The 17,132-nt window shown below is 38.5% G+C and overlaps 1 protein-coding gene across 2 annotated transcripts in view; it reads left to right on the forward strand.

Annotated features, from left to right (window-relative positions):
- The window catches only part of LOC124796329 (BCL2/adenovirus E1B 19 kDa protein-interacting protein 3), a 310,876-nt gene extending 307,577 nt beyond the window's left edge, over positions 1-3,299 (forward strand). For both annotated transcript variants that reach the window (XM_047260459.1, XM_047260460.1), the window contains 3 exons: positions 692-746; positions 797-885; positions 1,245-3,299. In XM_047260459.1, coding sequence (XP_047116415.1) covers positions 692-746; positions 797-885; positions 1,245-1,296 — 196 coding nt within the window. In that variant the 3' untranslated portion in view covers positions 1,297-3,299. The remainder of the gene's footprint in view (positions 1-691; positions 747-796; positions 886-1,244) is intronic.
- The last annotated feature ends 13,833 nt before the right edge of the window (positions 3,300-17,132 follow it).

A 17,132-nucleotide genomic window follows, 5' to 3' on the forward strand; every position in this document is an offset into this window, starting at 1 on the left:
TACGTTTCTAGAAATTAGAAGTATTTTACATGAGAGAGAGAGAGAGAGAGAGAGAGAGAGAGAGAGAGAGAGAGAGAGAGAGAGAGGTGGGGGGCTGTCATGATGTGTAAAATAGTCTCTGTGAATCTGTTAATAATAAATAGTGGAGGATATTTAAAATTTCAAATCCTCTGCCTGTGAACAGGGGTGTGTGTGTGTGTGTGTGTGTGTGTGTGTGTGTGTGTGTGTGTGCGCAACATGTAAACTTCAGATGTAGTCATCAGTTTTTGATGGAAATAAAGTTGCGTCAAAATTTTCATTGATGAGTATGTTTGAGACTGATTAAGTTAATCAGTGGACCTGACAAGAAGAATGTATGTCAGTAGCTTTAGTGTAAGTGAATTACAAACAAAATAAAAATAATCTGTTACTTAAAAATGTGAATGGTGAATCATCTCCCCTATAATTATAATTACACACAAATATTTTTATAGTGCATTGCTCCGTAAACCAGTTACTTAAAACAATCGGTATGTAATCAACTCGGAGGCATTCAAAAATTTAATCTTACAGAGACAACTTGTGTATTAAATGAGATAAGTAACCTGGGGCTCTTTCTTACATACACATACTTGACAAATTAATATAATATTATAGTCCAGATCTTATCAGAGACTTGAAGCTAAAAATGGTAAAACTGCTTGTGTTCTAGGGACTGGAAATTTAAACATCCCAAGAGAAAAACTTACAGCATTCGCCATGCTAAGGTTGGCAAGAACATCCCAAGAGAAAAACTTACAGCATTCGCCATGCTAAGGTTGGCAAGAACAGCTTGTTTTCAAAAGAAGTTCTTTACACCCTCTTCCTTACAAACTTCATCTCACTCCTGCTGGGAACAGGTGTTGGGTAAGTACAGCTCTAATGTTATGACGAGTATTAAACTGAGATGATATAAGGGCCACAACAGCAGCTGTGGCGGCTTTTATCAGAGTGAAAGTAATTTAGAACTTATAAGTAACCTCCAATGACTGCTTCTACCTATTAACGTCTAACTTCACTCTTTCCACATCCCTGTTAGGGTTTATGGAAACTGACTGAATGAATAAAAAGTAATCCATCTGAAACACAACCTGTGTAACTTTGATTTGTTGTTCTTGTTTAGAGTAGAGTGCCTACTAAAAGTAAAGCTTTGTTTCATGGTTAATTACAGATATAAAGTGTCTTTTTCCAAAATGTTTGTTAAAAATTTGACTTTAATGTTTTAGTGTCTGGCTGAGTCGAAGAGGGATGTTTCTCCCGCGAATTAATTTTGAATGATGGTGCACCACGATGGCGTGTTGCTGCAGCCTGTACCAATAATGGGACCGTAAACTGTCGAGAAGACTGATGGAAATGAGGCATGCAGTTGACATTCTATTTGTGTTGTACATCTTGTACATCCTCTGCATTCTGTATGTTGTAATTGTTATCAGGCATTACATGCAAGTAGGCTTTATACACAAATCTTTTGTGACTAGGTTTTCTTCTCACCACCCATTTTATAAAAGGAGTAGAGATTTGTATAAGTGACACTTAGGCAGGCTATGTTGTTAGAAAGTATCATAAATGTATGTTAAATAGTGTCAGTGTTCTCTGTACTTGTATACATTCATTAAAGTATGCAGCAAATTAAGCAAAACAAAAAAAAACAAAAAAAAAACTTGGGAAAGGTGACATAAGCAGGAGTCTTTCAGGTTCATTGAAGTATTAATTACACTAACAACACTTTCTCGCCTGAACAAAAGTAGCATCAAGTGGATGGTTTTCACCGTATAATTTTCTTACCAAGTTTTTAATGATTGTTAAAGAATGTGTGAACAATATTATGAAATAAATTCGATTTTTGTTTACGAATGTGAATTCTTATCACTGTCAACTTAAGTATCAGTAGCAATGTTACCTGAAGAATTGTTGCAACCTTAACAATAAGACATGTTTCTCCAGACTCCATTTTATTATCTGTTAATGTACTAATATATTTTACGCACATTATATAATCTATATATGTTACAAATATTAGCATTTTAATATATGTGAGAGTTCTGTGATAAAGTAATTTGCAATCATTTCAGCATTTTTGTCCAGGCATCATGCTCATTTCCTTATTTCTCAAATGTTTGTACAGTTTGCATACAGACATTGATCCTACTTATTATTAACTTGTCTTTCTCAGAAAAGGGATCTTGTCAATTAAGTCTCAGTAATGTAAACACTGCTAAGCGAATATTACATTATCTTGGAATGTATGACAGTCTGAGGAATGTAATAAAACATCTTGTATAATGTTAAAAACTGTTTCAGACATGTTAATGGATGCTGGAAAATAAATAAATAAATAAGTTTTAATAAGTGAATATTGCATCTTCCATTTGATAATTTGTGCAAGTGGTATAGAAATGCATCCCTTCTTACAGCTTTGAATTGGTCAGCATAGTGTTGATCCATATTTATTCATGAAGTTTTGTACACACTGTATCTGAATGACCTGCAAGTTTAATATCACATAACTCTTTTCAATTTCATATGCAAATACTACCTTAGATATAAGGACACACATGTATGTATGTGACAGATTTATAAATTGGCCATCAAAGTATACTGTGTGTGTGTGTGTGTGTGTGTGTGTGTGTGTGTGTGTGTGTGTGTGTGTGTGTGTGTGTGTGTGTGTGTGAGATTATATGTGGAAAAATAATTGATTTAGCAAATGACATCTATAGATCAAACTTTCCATCCATGTTCTTTAAGAATGCATATGGTATTCAATTTAAATATAGTACCACATCCAACTAAAATATAAAGAAGTCAACCTTTATTAAAATGCTGCTGGCACAATTGTAGAACTCTTTCCTAAAAGAGTTTCTTTAAATTATTGCTGAAGTTTTTTCATTTGAGACAGCACATTGTCAGTATCACTAGAGGAAAAAGGTGTCCAGTTTATCTGCGAGTAGCCCTCACACTGTACAATAGCTGAATCATATAGTGTGTGTCCTCAAACTTTTTATGCTGTGGTGCACCAGTAATTGAATACTGAACTTATTTGTACAATAAAAGTTCAGTCGAGTGAGTTATGACAAAGTTCTACTTTAATTTGCTCTTGCACAGTTTATTCTGTTGGAATTTTCAGTAGAAGACCATAAGTTGCTACAACTGAAAACATCTGTTTAGAAGTTACGTGCAAATTGATGTATAAAATGATCCAAAGGTGTTAAGATCTAATTAGAACCTGACACACTTAGATATTGACAACCACAATCTATCTATATACTGTAATGCTAATAAATGAACCATGGAAGAAAGCTTTTTAAATTCAAGTAAAAATCCTGTGTTTTGGGTAACTTCTGTTTGACGTGGATTTCTTAAGTGTGTGTGTGTTTTTTCTTTTATGACTGTGTTGCTCTTAATGTTATAGTTTACAGATGAATAAAAATATGAATTAATATTTTATTTGGTTTGTACGTATTCCTGTGATGAAAATAATTTATAGTTATCAATGCAAGCCTTAAATGCCCTTACCTTCAGGAAGACATGCCAAATTTGTTGAATTCTCTTTAATGGCTGCCAAAATAAACGCTCAGAATGATTTAGGAACCCAATAAAAATCATCCTAAAACTTAAAGGGTGTTGATACCTTAACAGCATTTTCCAAGTATTTGGAAAACATAAATAAATAGCTAAGCAAATGATAAAATATGTTAACTGGTATGAAGATTTGATATAATACGCTTCAAAGCAAACCAACTCAAACTGTCATTGACAAGCAACCAATTATGTCTGCTACTGTGGTGAACCACATCAAGCCAAGGAACCAACTTCTTGAATATGCTCGCAGACTGACATTAACAAAAGTGCAATCAGTCACACGAATTAACTAGTAATGGGCAGAACATCGCCACACAGAATGAAGCCAAACTAAACTTATTTACCAACACCTGCAGGAGCTTGTCATCCTTAAAATTATTTGCACTGGGGAAATTTGTTTCACTAATGTTTCAATTTGTCTTCTGACTTTACTCTGTTTGGTGGAATTTCTTGTCTTAGTATTTTATATTCTTTTTGCACCAGTACCTTTTAGCTCTTCTGGAACATATTTTCTAGGAAGGGGATGGCCCATATGTAAAGTGCCTTCAACGTCCAAAACCAAAACTATGATATTCATTACTAGCTCAGATTTTTAGGTGCTAATAATCGTTTATTTTGTATGGCTTAAGAATACTTGAAGTATGTGACAAAGTAAAATATTCAATTATAATTCAGTTTATTTAAGTGAATATGAATAATATGCAGTATTAACAAATGCTGTGTGTGCTATGCCTCCCTCATTGCTGAAGACCTGCAATCAGTGGCAGCTCAGGCAAAATTTTACCAACGTGCTACAATGTGGTGGCCTCCAGCCTTGTGACTTACAAGGATAGTTATAACAGAATTGAGTATATTAATTTTATGTATAATTTTATAATTGAATCGCATACAAACACAACAAAAAGACTGTCACAAATAAGCTGTCAGCCAACAAGGCCTTTGTCAAAACTATGCACACACAGTCTGTTACATTCCATCCTGGATTTTCCATTGTTAAATTTTATAATTACTACTTTAACATTGCAAGGAATAAAATAAAATAACTCCGTGACAGTGGGAATTAAACCTGGGTCCACGAACTGCCAATCTCTGTGCATGTGCATGTGCGTGTTCGGTATTGTTCATTGTATTTGGTCTGGGTGGATGTCACAAGACATCTGGTTAAGTTGATTGGTGAGTCCTTTACTCGGTTTTTTTATTGCAGAGAACAAGCAGCCCTCTGACCGAACACACTGAGCTACCGTGCCAGCAACCACTTGGCCACGACGCAGTTATGACAACAACCTCACAAAAATCCCTTATGCTGTACACTTGCAAAATATGATACACGCAGTTTTAAAGAAAACTACTGTCTTGTTGCTGTGAGCAACATAGCACCCATAGTGCTGGATGGTTGACGTCACATGTCAGCATGCGCAGTCGGAAACAAAGCTACAGCCCTTGCCAATAGATTGTAGCATACCTGACCATAATTTCAGCACTCAATACTGGTTTCTAGTTATCGCAAAGAGAGAGAGAGCACTACAAAACAGGTTTTCGTCAGTTTTATTTGTACACTAGCACACATTTGACAAAAGATGGCGAAATTTCAGTGTGGTTTTTGGCTTGCATTCGAAGAGAAATGGCATAAGTTTAGTGTGCTGTAGCACATGACTGGTCGCCACTCATTACAATACACAATGGGACCCATCCTCTAGTTGCCCATTGCAGATGAGTGAAGTTTATCCCAAAATATTGTCTTATGCTGGAAAAATGAGCATTCCATGACACCAGATGTCCGACTGGCACATTTATAGCAGAGCACATTGCTCACATTCACATTAATATTATCTTCTTGATAGTCCTCTAACACATTAGAAATTTTGCACATAGTTTGAAACCTACTTTTGTTTTCAAACATGTCTGAATTTAATTTGTAATGTTTATGCTGTAAATCCACTAAGACTGAACAAAATTAGAGCGAGCATGTGCACATTACAATACACTGTTCCAGTTTCTTCACATGGTCAGTGTAAATCACGAGCAACACGTGTAAAATGGATCATTTTAGCTAACAAGACCTATCACTGCCTTTGTAAATGCTGCAGCGTCTGTTGTTAACACTAAAACATTGTCAAACTTCACACCACCTGGCCACCTGGCCACAAAATTTGTATTGCTTCATTAAATAATCTTCCAACTGTCGCACATGGTTCACAGTGGTTATTTCTTGGCTTTGTAGCAGACAATTTTTCTTGAAATCGCATAGTCATATACGAATACCCCAACAATAATATTCCTAACATTCCTGCCAGTAGAGTCAAATTGTTGGTAACAATTTGGAAGATTGTTGAGAGAAAAAAAAACTATGACTCTTTGAATGTCAAGATTTGAATATTTGAAGAAAAACTTCCTTAACACTGGATTATTTATTTTAGAAAGAGGTAGGTTGGCTGACACAAATGCCCTACATAAATCTTTACAATAAACTGAAAACATGTCAGGGCCTGCAGAAAAGCCTGGAACTGCATCACTAACTAGAGGTTGTTTTTTAATAAGGCACAAAACTGCAGTGATATGTTTCTTGCCCTCCAAGTGTTGTATGACTTGGGATCGCCGTATATGTATTGCTTTCGCACGTCTTTGGCAGAACAGGACACAATTATCTGAACCACAATTATCCTTAAATTCGGCAACATACTACTGGATACAATAACTTGTTGCTTTTACATGAGGCATTGTAGTGTAGCCTTGGAGTTCACAGCACCAGAAATTAACCACATGTGAGTGAACTGGGGGGAAATGCAAGACATGGTGCAATACAGCTATTGACAAGGAATCCCCACTCCTATGATGAGTGCGGCTGATATGATGATAAAAACACAGTTGCAAGTGGATGCATAAATAGAATAACATACACTCTGCATTTAGGGCAGTGGATATTTATGTTAAGATTAAATAGTTCAGGTTTTTCTATGTTTAAGTAACACACAACAGAAATGAAATAAACTCAGATCCAGTACATCAATAAAAAATGCAATTATTATCTGCTAATATAGAAAAACAGAAATTCATTTAATCAATCAAAAATGTTTAAAATATGTATTTGCAGTAAATATTTATTTACCTAAAAATCCAAGCACTAGGCATTACTGTTTAACTCTTCAGTGATGTCATTTGTTATCTGACTTGTATAGTCTTCTATTGAATTTCTTTCCCTCTTATAGCCAACCATTGCCTAATGCTCCCTTGGAAAATCTTGGCAACCTCTAGTTCTTTAAATTTGCCCCAAACAGAACTGCCCTTTGTCAAAGTTGCTTATCTCAACGGAAAGGAATACTGCAGACGACAAATGGGTAGCTTTACAAGATGAAATGATGAGAGCAGCAGAGGATCAAATAGGTAATAAACAAGGCCTAGTAGGAATCCTTGGATAACAGAACATAGATAGAATTTAATTGATGAAAGGAGAAAATATATAAAATGAAGCACGCAAAAGGGAATACAAACATTTTTAAAAAATCAATGTGGCGGGAAGTGCAAAATGGCTAAGCAGGAATGGCTAGGGGGCAAATGTAAAGATTTAGAAGCATATTTCACTTGGGGAAAGATATTCCGCATACAGGAAAATTAAAGAGGCCTTTGGGGAAGAGAGAAGTAGCTGTATGAGTATCAACAGCTCATAAGGAAAACAGTCCCAACCACAGAAGGGAAAACTGAAAGATGGAAGGAATACTCATGAGCCAAAACATAATGACCACTGCCCACTGCGAAATTGGATGCTGCCTGGTGGCATTGTGGGCACATGATGCAATAAGATAAGGAACTCTGACAAAGGGCAGATTATTATTAAGCAGAGCCTGTGAAAGAGTATCTCAAAAATGCCGAAGCTGGTTGAATGTCCACATGCTACTGTTGTGAGCATCTATGGGAAGAAGTAAGAGGACAGTGAAACTACCACTAGGTGGTAAATGGTTGGATGTCCATTACTCAAATAACATGGGGTTCAGAGGCTTGTTTGCTTTGTAAAGTAGGATAGATGGTGATCTGTGGCATCTCTGCCAAAAGAGAACAATATTGGTGTACACAGAAGTGTATCGGAGCACACCATTCACCAAATATTGTAGAACATGAAGCCACCTCAACAGACCGCCCTGTGTGTTCACAAGTTGACCCAACGGCATCATAAATTATGATTGCAGTGGGTACAGGACCATTGGGATTTGAGTGTTGATCAATGGAAATGTGTCGGCTGTTTGGGGTGAATCTCATTTTTTGCTACACTAGGCCGATGGTCGTCTCCACAAATGCAGTCATCAAGGTGAATGGCTTAAAACGTGCAGCTTGTCAGGGATGCCGACTGGTGGAGTACTATTATGCTATGGGAGATGTAGGACTTGTGGCAGTAATCAAAGGCAAGCTGACAGCTGCGAACCACCTGCATTCCTTCATGCTTGATGTCTTCCCCAACAGTGATGTTATCCTTCAGTGGTATAACTGCCCACATCTCAGAGCCAGAACCATGCTACAGTGACTTGAGGAGAATTACAGTGAACTCAAGTTGATGTCTTGGTTACCAAATTCGTTTACTGAACAAAGCCCATCTGGGTCCCTATTGGGCACTATCATCACGTACGCAAATCTGTGGCCCACTATTTACGTGAATTACATGACCTGTGAATAGAAATCTAATGCAACATATCTCCACAAACCTACAAATAAAATGTTGGATCTCTGATACACAGAATCAGTAAAGCATTTTGTTCCAAGGATGGACAAACAGGCTATTAAGCATGTGGTCACAATGTTTTGGCTCACCAGCATATATAGAGGATCTATAAAAAGAGATGAACTTGCAGGGGATATTATAGAAATGGAAGAGGACATAGATGAAAATGAGATGGGAGATATGATACTGCAAGAATAATTTGACAGAGCAATGAAAGATCTAATTTGAAACATAGCCCTGGGAGTAGACGACATTTCACCAAAGCTACTGATAGCCTTGGAAGAGCCAGCCATCTCGTGAGCAAGATAAATGAAACAGGCAAAATGCCCTCAGATTTCAAAAAGAATGTAATAATTCCAACTCCAAAGAAAGCAGGTGTTGACACATGGGAATATTACCGAACTATTAGTTTAATAAGTCAGGGTTGCAAAGTATTGAAATGAATTCTTTACAGAAGAATGTAAAAACTGGCAGAAGCTGACCTTGGGGGGAGACCACTTTGGATTCTGGAGAAAGGTAGGGACATGTGAGGCAATTCTTCTAAGACAAGTTGTCGGGTCAGTAAGGTCAAGGAAAGGTAAACATACGTTTATGGCATTTGTAGACTTAGAAAAGCTTTTGGCAATGTTTACTGAAATACTCTTTTTGAAATTCTAAGGCAGCAGAGGTAAAATACAGGGAGCGAAGGGTTATTTATAACTTGTACAGAAACCAGACGGCAGTAATAAGTCGAGGGGCCATGAGAGGGAAGCAGTGGTTGAAAAGGCCACGAGACAGGGTTGTAACCTATTCCCAATGTTGTTCAATCTGTACAGTGAGCAAGCAGTAAAGGCAACCAAAGAAAATTTTGGAGTAGGAATTAAAGTTCAGGGAGAAGAAACAAAAACTTTTAGGTCTGCCAATACATTGTAATTCTGTGAGAGACAGCAAAAGACTTGGAAGAGCAGATGAACAGAATGGACAGTGTCTTGAATGGAATCAATAACATGAACATCAACAAAAGCAAAACAAGGGTAATGGAATGTAGTCTATTTAAATCAGGTGATGCTGAGGTAATGAGATTAGGAAATGAGACTCTGAAAGTAGTAGATGAATTTTTGCACCAAAATAACTGACGATGGCTGAAGTAGAAGACGTAAAATGTAGACATCCAAAGACACGAAAAGTATTTCTGAAAGTATTTGTATGGAGTGTAGCTGCATATGGATGTGAAACATGGATGATAAACAGTATAGAAAGATAGAGAGAATAGAAGCTTTTGAATTCAGAAGGATGTAGGTTGTGCTAGTTACTCAGAGATGATAAGGCTCTCACAGGATACAGTAACAGGGAGAGCTGCATCAAACCAGTCTTTGGACTGAAGACCACAACAAAAACATAGTATCCAAGATACAGTGCACTTTACTGTATGGGACAGCATACGCATTAGAGGCAAACATATTTGTTGAGATGCAGACTGAGTGTTGTCCTGTCTGCCGAGTGAGTCATGGGCGCCTCCACTCCGCCTTTACTGTCTGTCTGTGTTCGCCTACTTGCAGCAGCATCGGCCGCTCCGCTATGACTGCCATGGTTTCCACAAATATTCCACGAAAAGCTTGCAAGCTGCTGCACTGAATATTTTGTGCTCATCACTTCGAGAAGTACCAAGTTTCCATTGCCACAGGTAAGCCACATGAAAATTTATTATGGCCAGTCACATTATAGTTAGCTTTGCTTTTCAGAGTTTATCATCAGAGTCAGTTTAGGTGTTTATTTCAGATTTCATTTCATAAACAGATAGTTATTCTCAGAGTGCAGTGTTGCATTTGCGTGCATATTATTCTGGATCTGGAATTTTGTTCATTCAGATTCTGTACCTAAATTTTCAAAGAGTTTGTGTAGAAACATTTTTGTTATTTACTCTTTCAAAATTCAATTGGTAATTTTATACAGCATTTTCATTCTGTTAGGTTGTCTGTTAGAATGGCAAGTCAGGCACTGTGACGTCATGCGTTGTAGCACTGCTTACTGTACCGCACAATATAGTTTGCTAATCACTTTAGCAAAGTTAATGAAAAAATACAGTTATAGTTTTGGCTCCTCATTTACTAAATAGTGTTTCCACAATTACACCATTTGTATTGTTCAGCTTTACAACACAGACATACATGAGTATCGAGAATAGCAGTTCAGTTTACTCCAGTTTGAATTCACAAGAGAGCCAGCCGGTGTGGCCGAACAGTTCTAGGCACTTCAGTCTGGAACTGCGTGACTGCTACGGTCGCAGGTTCAAATCCTGCCTCGGGCATTGATGTGTGTGATGTCCTTAGGTTTAAGTAGTTCTAAGTTGTAGGGGACTGATGACCTCAGATGTTAAGTCCCATAGTGCTCAGAGCCTTTTTTTTTTTGAGATGCAGACTCTTTACAGCAGTACACCACCAATCTCACCACGGCCTTGACTTTATGTAATTACCCCATCAGCCTAGTTCAAAAGCACGTTTCCTGGGCCATCACATCCAAATCCGGCACTGCTGATACCTCCAAAGGAAACAACTTAGGTGTACCCCTCTTGTCTCTTGGTATCATCCTGGTCATGAATCCATTAGTCAACTACTTCAACAAGGCTATCACTTTCTAAAATCACGCCCTGAAAAGAGGTCCATTCTGTCCAACATTTTGCCCAACAAACCAAGCAGAGCTTTTTGTTGCTCTCCCAATCTCCGTGATAACCTTGTTGGGCACTATGCTCCTTCTGCACCCATTTCCCAAGGCGATGAATCCTGCCCCTCTGACCCCCCCTCCAAGGTACGAGGTGCATTCAAGTTCTAAGGCCTCCGATTTTTTTTCTAATTAACTACTCACCCGAAAACGATGAAACTGGCGTTACTTCTCGACGTAATCGCCCTGCAGACGTACACATTTTTCACAACGCTGACGCCATGATTCCATGGCAGCGGCGAAGGCTCCTTTAGGAGTCTGTTTTGACCACTGGAAAATCGCTGAGGCAATAGCAGCACGGCTGGTGAATGTGCGGCCACGGAGAGTGTCTTTCATTGTTGGAAAAAGCCAAAAGTCACTAGGAGCCAGGTCAGGTGAGTAGGGAGCATGAGGAATCGCTTCAAAGTTGTTATCACGACGAAACTGTTGCGTAATGTTAGCTCAATGTGCGGGTGCGTTGTCTTGGTGAAACAGCACACGCGCAGCCCTTCCCGGATGTTTTTGTTGCAGTGCAGGAAGGAATTTGTTCTTCAAAACATTTCGTAGGATGCACCTGTTACCATAGTGCCCTTTGGAATGCAATGGGTAAGGATTACGCCCTCGCTGTCCCAGAACATGGACACCATCATTTTTTCAGCACTGGCGGTTACCCGAAATTTTTTTGGTGGCGGTGAATCTGTGTGCTTCCATTGAGCTGACTGGCGCTTTGTTTCTGGATTGAAAAATGGCATCCACGTCTCATCCATTGTCACAACTGACGAAAAGAAAGTCCCACTCATGCTGTCGTTGCGCGTCAACATTGCTTGGCATCATACCACACGGGCAGCCATGTGGTCGTCCGTTAGCATTCGTGGCAACCACCTGGATGACACTTTTCGCATTTTCAGGTCGTTGTGCAGGATTGTGTGCACAGAACCCACAGAAATGCCAACTCTGGAGGAGATCTGTTCAACAGTCAATCGGCGATCCCCCAAAACAATTCTCTCCACTTTCTCGATCATGTCGTCAGACCGGCTTGTGCGAGCCCGAGGTTGTTTCGGTTTGTTGTCACATGATGATCTGCCTTCATTAAACTGTCGCACCCACAACCGCACTTTCGACACATCTATAACTGCATCACCACATGTCTCCTTCAACTGTCGATGAATTTCAATTGGTTTCACACCATGCAAATTCAGAAAACGAATGATTGCACGCTGTTCTAGTAAGGAAAAGTCACCATTTTAAGTATTTAAAATAGTTCTCATTCTCGCCGCTGGTGGTAAAATTCCATCTGCCATACGGTGCTGCCATCTCTGTGACTTATTGACAATGAACGCGGTCTCATTTTAAAACAATGCGCATGTTGCTATCTCTTTCCAGTCCGGAGAAAAAAAATCGGAGGCCTTCGAACTTGAATGCACCTCATACAACTTTCCCTATGCACCCTCCCACCACTATCTGTACCATCCCTGTAACTGGCAAAATATACACTATCAAAGGGAGAGCCACCTGTGAAATGACATGTCCTGTACTAGCTGTTACGTAAACACTGTTTAGCCTTTTACATCAGTATGGCTACTACTAGTTTATCAGTTAGGAGAATGGGCATAGGCGAAGGGTGTATACTGGTAAAGCACAATATCCTGTAGCAAAGCATCCTCTACAACGTGACATTCATGACCTCCTCAGTATCTGTTTCACCACAAAAGCCATCTGGATTCTTCCATCAGACATCAGCTTCTCAGAAATCCACAGGTGGGAACTAGTGTTACATGTCGTCAGTTCTCGCCACCTGCTTGGCTTTAATTTATGTTAATTACTTTGGTCTCAGCATTTCTTCTATCTATCTTTCATTTTCTGACTTGCCTGTTTTTCCTTGCTCCCCCCTCCTCTCACCTCTGTCACATACAAAGCACTTAGCTTTCTGCTGTTATTAACTTGTGTACAATTTTTTGGCAGAAACCTCTGTCTTGGGTGCTATCTTGTCTTCTACCTTTCAGAACTCGGGTTTTCAAATCTTGTCCAGTGCAGTCCCCAACAATAAGTCTTTCCAGTTCATCCCGTCTGATGAGTCTCCACCAACCCAGAGTTCACAGCAACTTTTTCCGAACTCTCCCCATTTCCTAGACCGCAAGAGTCCTTTTCTTTAACCCCCTCTTCCTTCCTTTTCAATTCTTCTGCCAGAAGGAGCAGCCAATGGCTCCAAAATCTTGCAAATTTTGATACCTTGATATGTGTCTTCTTTCTGCTACCGCTTGGTGAATAGATGTTTTATCTATCCACCAGTTTGTGCACAAGCTATTAACAACTTACTTCAAAGTGAGAAATACAGGAGAACATTGAAACTGTGGGCAACTTTCCATCATGACTTTGAAAATGGATTAATGCTCCCATTATTTTAGCTACCAGCTGCAGCTGGCCTGTCTGGGACTGAGTGACCTACTTGGTCCATAAACACTGGGGTGGAGTTTTCATACTGGTTGAATCAGATTCTAGTTGTGCCAGAACTGCACCATTTCTATTCATGATCGAGTCATTGAAGGCAATATTTTGGGAACTTACCTGTTAATAATAATAATAATAATAATAATAATAATAATAATAATAACAACAATAACAATAACAATAATAATAATAGGCCTTAACGAAGCAGGTCTGTGGACATCTCCTCTCTCGGTAAATTCTAAATTACAACTATATATACTAAAATCAACCAACTCTGTACCCAAAGTCACTAATGCATGCATGCTTGCCTAGTTTTAATCCTGATAGTGCAAAATTTTCACTGGCAATATTTGGCCAATAAGGGGAGAATAGGTGACAAAAAGTTCCTGATAATCAGTCTTTGTGTCAATATGCTGGATTAAATTTTTAACTTCACCACAGTGTCTCATGGAGTGAGGGCACATGACAATGCTGATGGCGATGTTAGTTTCAGGGAAACCCTTTATGCTATTAGAGAGGAGTAGCCTATGTGCCAGCATCGGGTTTCGCCTCTCCCTTCCCTTCATCCATAACAAGTGCTCATTGCAGTCATCCACATCATACAGATACACACCTCACACTTCATAACAAGTCAGAGGAAGCCAACAGCAAACCATCTTCTTCTAAGACCTTGTCTAGACGGCTCTTGTTCCCTGAGTATAGGACTACTTTAACTTTGATACAAATTCATGACTTTTGCTCAACAGTAACAGTTTCTCAGTCCTTAATATGAGCAGAGATCTGTTTCATGTGATGATAAAGAGGATGTGATTGTGAAAAATAGCTACTTCTCCACATGTTGCAGGCAGTATTGTTCAGATATTTGCACGAATTTCAGCTACGCCTCACAGACTTGTTTATTCCTTCTTGTTAACTCCTCTATTAGTTTTTTTGTTTTTATAATAAAAATTCTGAGCAGTGTTTTCCCTGTTGTTGCTGGCTATTAACCTATTCGAGCCAACGGACATACTAGATATGTTGACTATGTTTTAACCATAAAATCCAACAGACGTTTGTCATATGTTCTTCACTTCCGACTTATTTATTTATGGTTTAAACGTAAGTTTTACGATTGTAAGTGTGAGACGAATTGTTTGGCTTGTTGTAAGTGCATTGTTGATGGTTAGCACATGCCAGTCTCTCGTGAATGGTACCAGTGTTACGTGAACTGTGTGTGTGTGCTCGGAATATTGTTCAAGGTTGTTTTGTTTTATGTCGGCTGCCATGTTCTGCTGTTGTGTGGATCCTTCCCATGTGTAAAAACATATAAATAGTGGATATGGCTAACAAAGATCACTTGTCAAACTTAGAAATTGAAGAACTCTTAAACAATGGCTCAGAACTTGACTATCTATCGCACAGCATCGGCGATTTTTCAGAAGATGACGAAGACTCACTTGAACTGGAGAGAGAAACCTGTGCTGCTGATATAAATGATGGTAGTGAGTATGAAGAAGCTAATGCACAAGTTTCTATTAGTCAGGTTTGTCATTCAGTTCAGCAGCCTGCCCTCCATAATGAGTGGTGTCATTTTGATGCACTCCCTGAATTACCTCTGTTTGAAGAAACGCGTGGAATTCAGGTTCCTGTTGATACATTAACAGAACTAGACAGTTTGTTGCAATTTTTTGATCACAGCATGTTTCTGAATGTAAAGCCAGAGACAAACATATATGCTACTGATACTATTTTTGAACTTCACCAGCAGAGCAGAAGCAAACCAAAATCTTAATGGAAGAAATTGAGAGCAGTGAGGATACATGAAGTATATCAATTTTTGCAATTGTTTTGCATATGTGCATTGCAAAGAAACCTAAACTTAGGGATTATTGTCTGAAGGCCCTGTGCTTGCTTCACTATTTGCTTCTCCATGTCACGAGACAGATTTTTGCCATATTCAGGATGCTGCATGTGAACAATGTGCTATGGATACCTCAACAAGAACCAGGCCATGACCTTCTGCATAAAATAAGACCTGTTTGGAATCTTCTCACAGAAAGATGCAGAAAAGTCCTTTATCCATCATGAAACCTGACGGTGGATGTAGCAATATGTTCTTTTTGAGGAAGAATTGGATTCCGTGTTCAGATGAAAGACAAACCAGAGAAATATGGGATAAAACTGTATGTTGTAAGTGATGCTCAAACAGGTGACATGTGCTATACTGAAGTTTATACTGGATAAAAAGGAAATTTTGACAATTCTGTCAAATCCCTACTGCTGAGGCTATGCTCCTCTTGCTTGGGAAAGGACATGTGGTATACATGGACAGATTTTATACAAGCTCTGCAGTCCTTGAAGAACTGTGATGAAGAACAAGATACGTTTGCCCTGAGACCTAATAAATCAAAAACTGAAGAAAGGAGAAATGACATTTCATTGCAAAGGACACCTTTTCTACTTGAAATGGAAAGACAAACGTGATGTACACATGTCGTCAACACAGCATAAGATGACTACTTCGCATGTCAGTGTAAAATCAAGGAGTGGATATGCTGAGGTAGTAAAGCCAGACATATTGGACTACTACTTGTCTAAAACAGGTGTTGACAGAGGAGGCTAGCTGACGAGTTACTGTCCTTCCAACAAAAGACTGTAAAATCGTGGAAAAAGATTTTCTTCCATATTTTTGAGGGCAGTTTTGAATGTCAACATTATTAACAATATCAAAAAATTGTGCATTAGCAGATTTTATCTGTATCTGTAAATCAATTGGTTCAAAAAGGAGTAGAAGAACTAAATAAAGACACTCATTCTGCATCTGGAGTTGCAAGTACAAACAGATTCACAGCACGTCATTTTCCTGAGAAACTGCCACCAACAGAAAAGAAAACAAACTCGGCTAGAAGATGCAAGGTCTGTTGAGAACAAGGGAAAGCTGTAGCAATGGTATCGAGGAAAGAGACTAGATACTACTGTAGGCCATGTAACACAGGCCTTTGTGTTCCCCAGTGTTTTGAAAGATTTCATATCTTAATGAAGTCCTCTATTTTGTAAAAATGAGAAAGAAAACATTTCACAGTAATACACTTTACCTATAAATGACACATTTAGTATTTCCTGCTGACAAGTGATTTTAAATCAATAGCCTACCATTCTCTATGACCTGACTTAAGAAAATTTTGAAAAACAGTATCTTTAGATCATACCTACAAACCCCTGTATAATTTATTTGTGCTAAACGTGTACATATTCATAAAGAGAGAGGATGGAAGGTTAAATTGATATACTGCCTAAAGAGGTAAGTGAATTAGTAAATTTTCTCAGGATCCGGGTATTCACTGGATTGCCGACCCGTTAGGCTCCAATGTGTTAAGAGCTGGTTCACTGCTTTCTGTGGTTTTAGTGCCTTTCTTGAGACTTAATTCTTATTTTTGGAGCAGGCTGACATCTCCTATTTATCAATGTGTGCATGTAGTTTTATATATTTATGCTGTTACTTTACATTTGAAAACTTTCTTGGCACAAAGAATTTATATGCTCTCTCTGGTAGGATGCCCTCATGACCACTATAGTGGTTGCTTGAAACACATCCACTATTGTCACTGTCCTTGGCTTATCTTCAGCAATTATGTATGGGTACTTTTTAAAAAAAATGGTCCCATTTAACTTTTTTGATTAAAGTTTGACTATATGTTTACATGAAAATATGGGTTTAAATTGA

The sequence above is a fragment of the Schistocerca piceifrons genome, chromosome 4 (assembly GCF_021461385.2).
Source record: "Schistocerca piceifrons isolate TAMUIC-IGC-003096 chromosome 4, iqSchPice1.1, whole genome shotgun sequence".
Taxonomy (NCBI): Eukaryota; Metazoa; Arthropoda; class Insecta; order Orthoptera; family Acrididae; genus Schistocerca; species Schistocerca piceifrons.